Source organism: Olea europaea, unplaced genomic scaffold (genome assembly GCF_002742605.1).
Source record: "Olea europaea var. sylvestris unplaced genomic scaffold, O_europaea_v1 scaffold2357, whole genome shotgun sequence".
In the NCBI taxonomy this organism is placed as follows: domain Eukaryota; kingdom Viridiplantae; phylum Streptophyta; class Magnoliopsida; order Lamiales; family Oleaceae; genus Olea; species Olea europaea.
In genome coordinates this window covers 1-1,008 of record NW_019241696.1, presented here as the reverse complement: position 1 = coordinate 1,008, position 1,008 = coordinate 1, and the positions used below count along the sequence as shown (strand labels likewise).

Sequence of the window (1,008 nt, the reverse complement as noted above, 5' to 3'; positions counted from 1 at the left end):
CCTTTTAATTGTTAGCGACTAACCCGCTCGAAACACTTATCATAATGAAGATATCATTGAAGTCAGTTAACAATTTCTCAACAATATCGTATTCAGGAAATTCTTCTCAAACTTCTAGATGATATTGGTATCCTTACCAATAAGATACGCAAAGGAAGTGATGAACAACTAAAAGAACGTATATACAAAAGTCTCAATGGCCAGAGATACCTAATTGTAATGGACGATGTGTGGAGTACAAATGCTTGGAATGACATACAAATGTTATTTCCCGACGACAATAACGAGAGTCGAATCCTATTGACGACCAGACAAACAGATGTTGCTGATTATGCCAGTTCAACTAACAATCATCACCTGATGGATTTTCTAACGGAAGAAGAAAGTTGGAATTTATTTTGTCAAAAGGTCTTTGGAGAAGAATATTGCCCTCCTGAGTTGGTGAATGTCGAAAGGAATATATCAAAAAATTGTCAAGGACTTCCATTATCATTTGTGGTGGTTGCTGGACTCCTTGCAGAGGAAAATAAGCAACTACATCACTGGAAGTATGTTGCCGAAAATTTAAGCTCAATTATAGCTAAAAAAAAGGATCACTACTCAGAGATATTAACTTTAAGTTACAATAACTTGCCTCATCGTTTGAAACCATGTTTTCTTTACATGGGAGCTTTCCCAGAAAACTATGAGATTCCTGTCTCTAGACTCATCAAATTATGGGTGGCTGAGGGATTTGCATACCCATCTGAAGCTGAGAAATATCTGATGATCTTATGGGTAGAAATCTTATTTTGGTCGGTCAAAAGGATCCGTTAATGGAAAAATTAAAACCTGCAGAATGCATGATCTTTTGAGAGTGCTCTGCGTGAGGATAGCTCACGAGGATAATTTTCTTTATGTCCAGAGCAGGGATCTACGTTTCCTTTCAAAAGAGGCAAGTTTCAAGCGCCGTCTGAGCATTCATAACGATGCTTCATACAGTGGCAGTGAGGAGAACGTCTGGATCTT

The 1,008-nt window shown here is 37.9% G+C and overlaps 1 protein-coding gene across 1 annotated transcript in view; it reads left to right on the top strand.

Moving 5' to 3' along the window:
- LOC111381681 (putative late blight resistance protein homolog R1A-10) overlaps positions 1 to 816 on the top strand; it is a 24,651-nt gene extending 23,835 nt beyond the window's left edge. The window contains exon 4 of the mRNA XM_023005491.1: positions 97 to 816. Within this exon, the coding sequence (XP_022861259.1) occupies positions 97 to 816 (720 nt within the window). The remainder of the gene's footprint in view (positions 1 to 96) is intronic.
- The last annotated feature ends 192 nt before the right edge of the window (positions 817 to 1,008 follow it).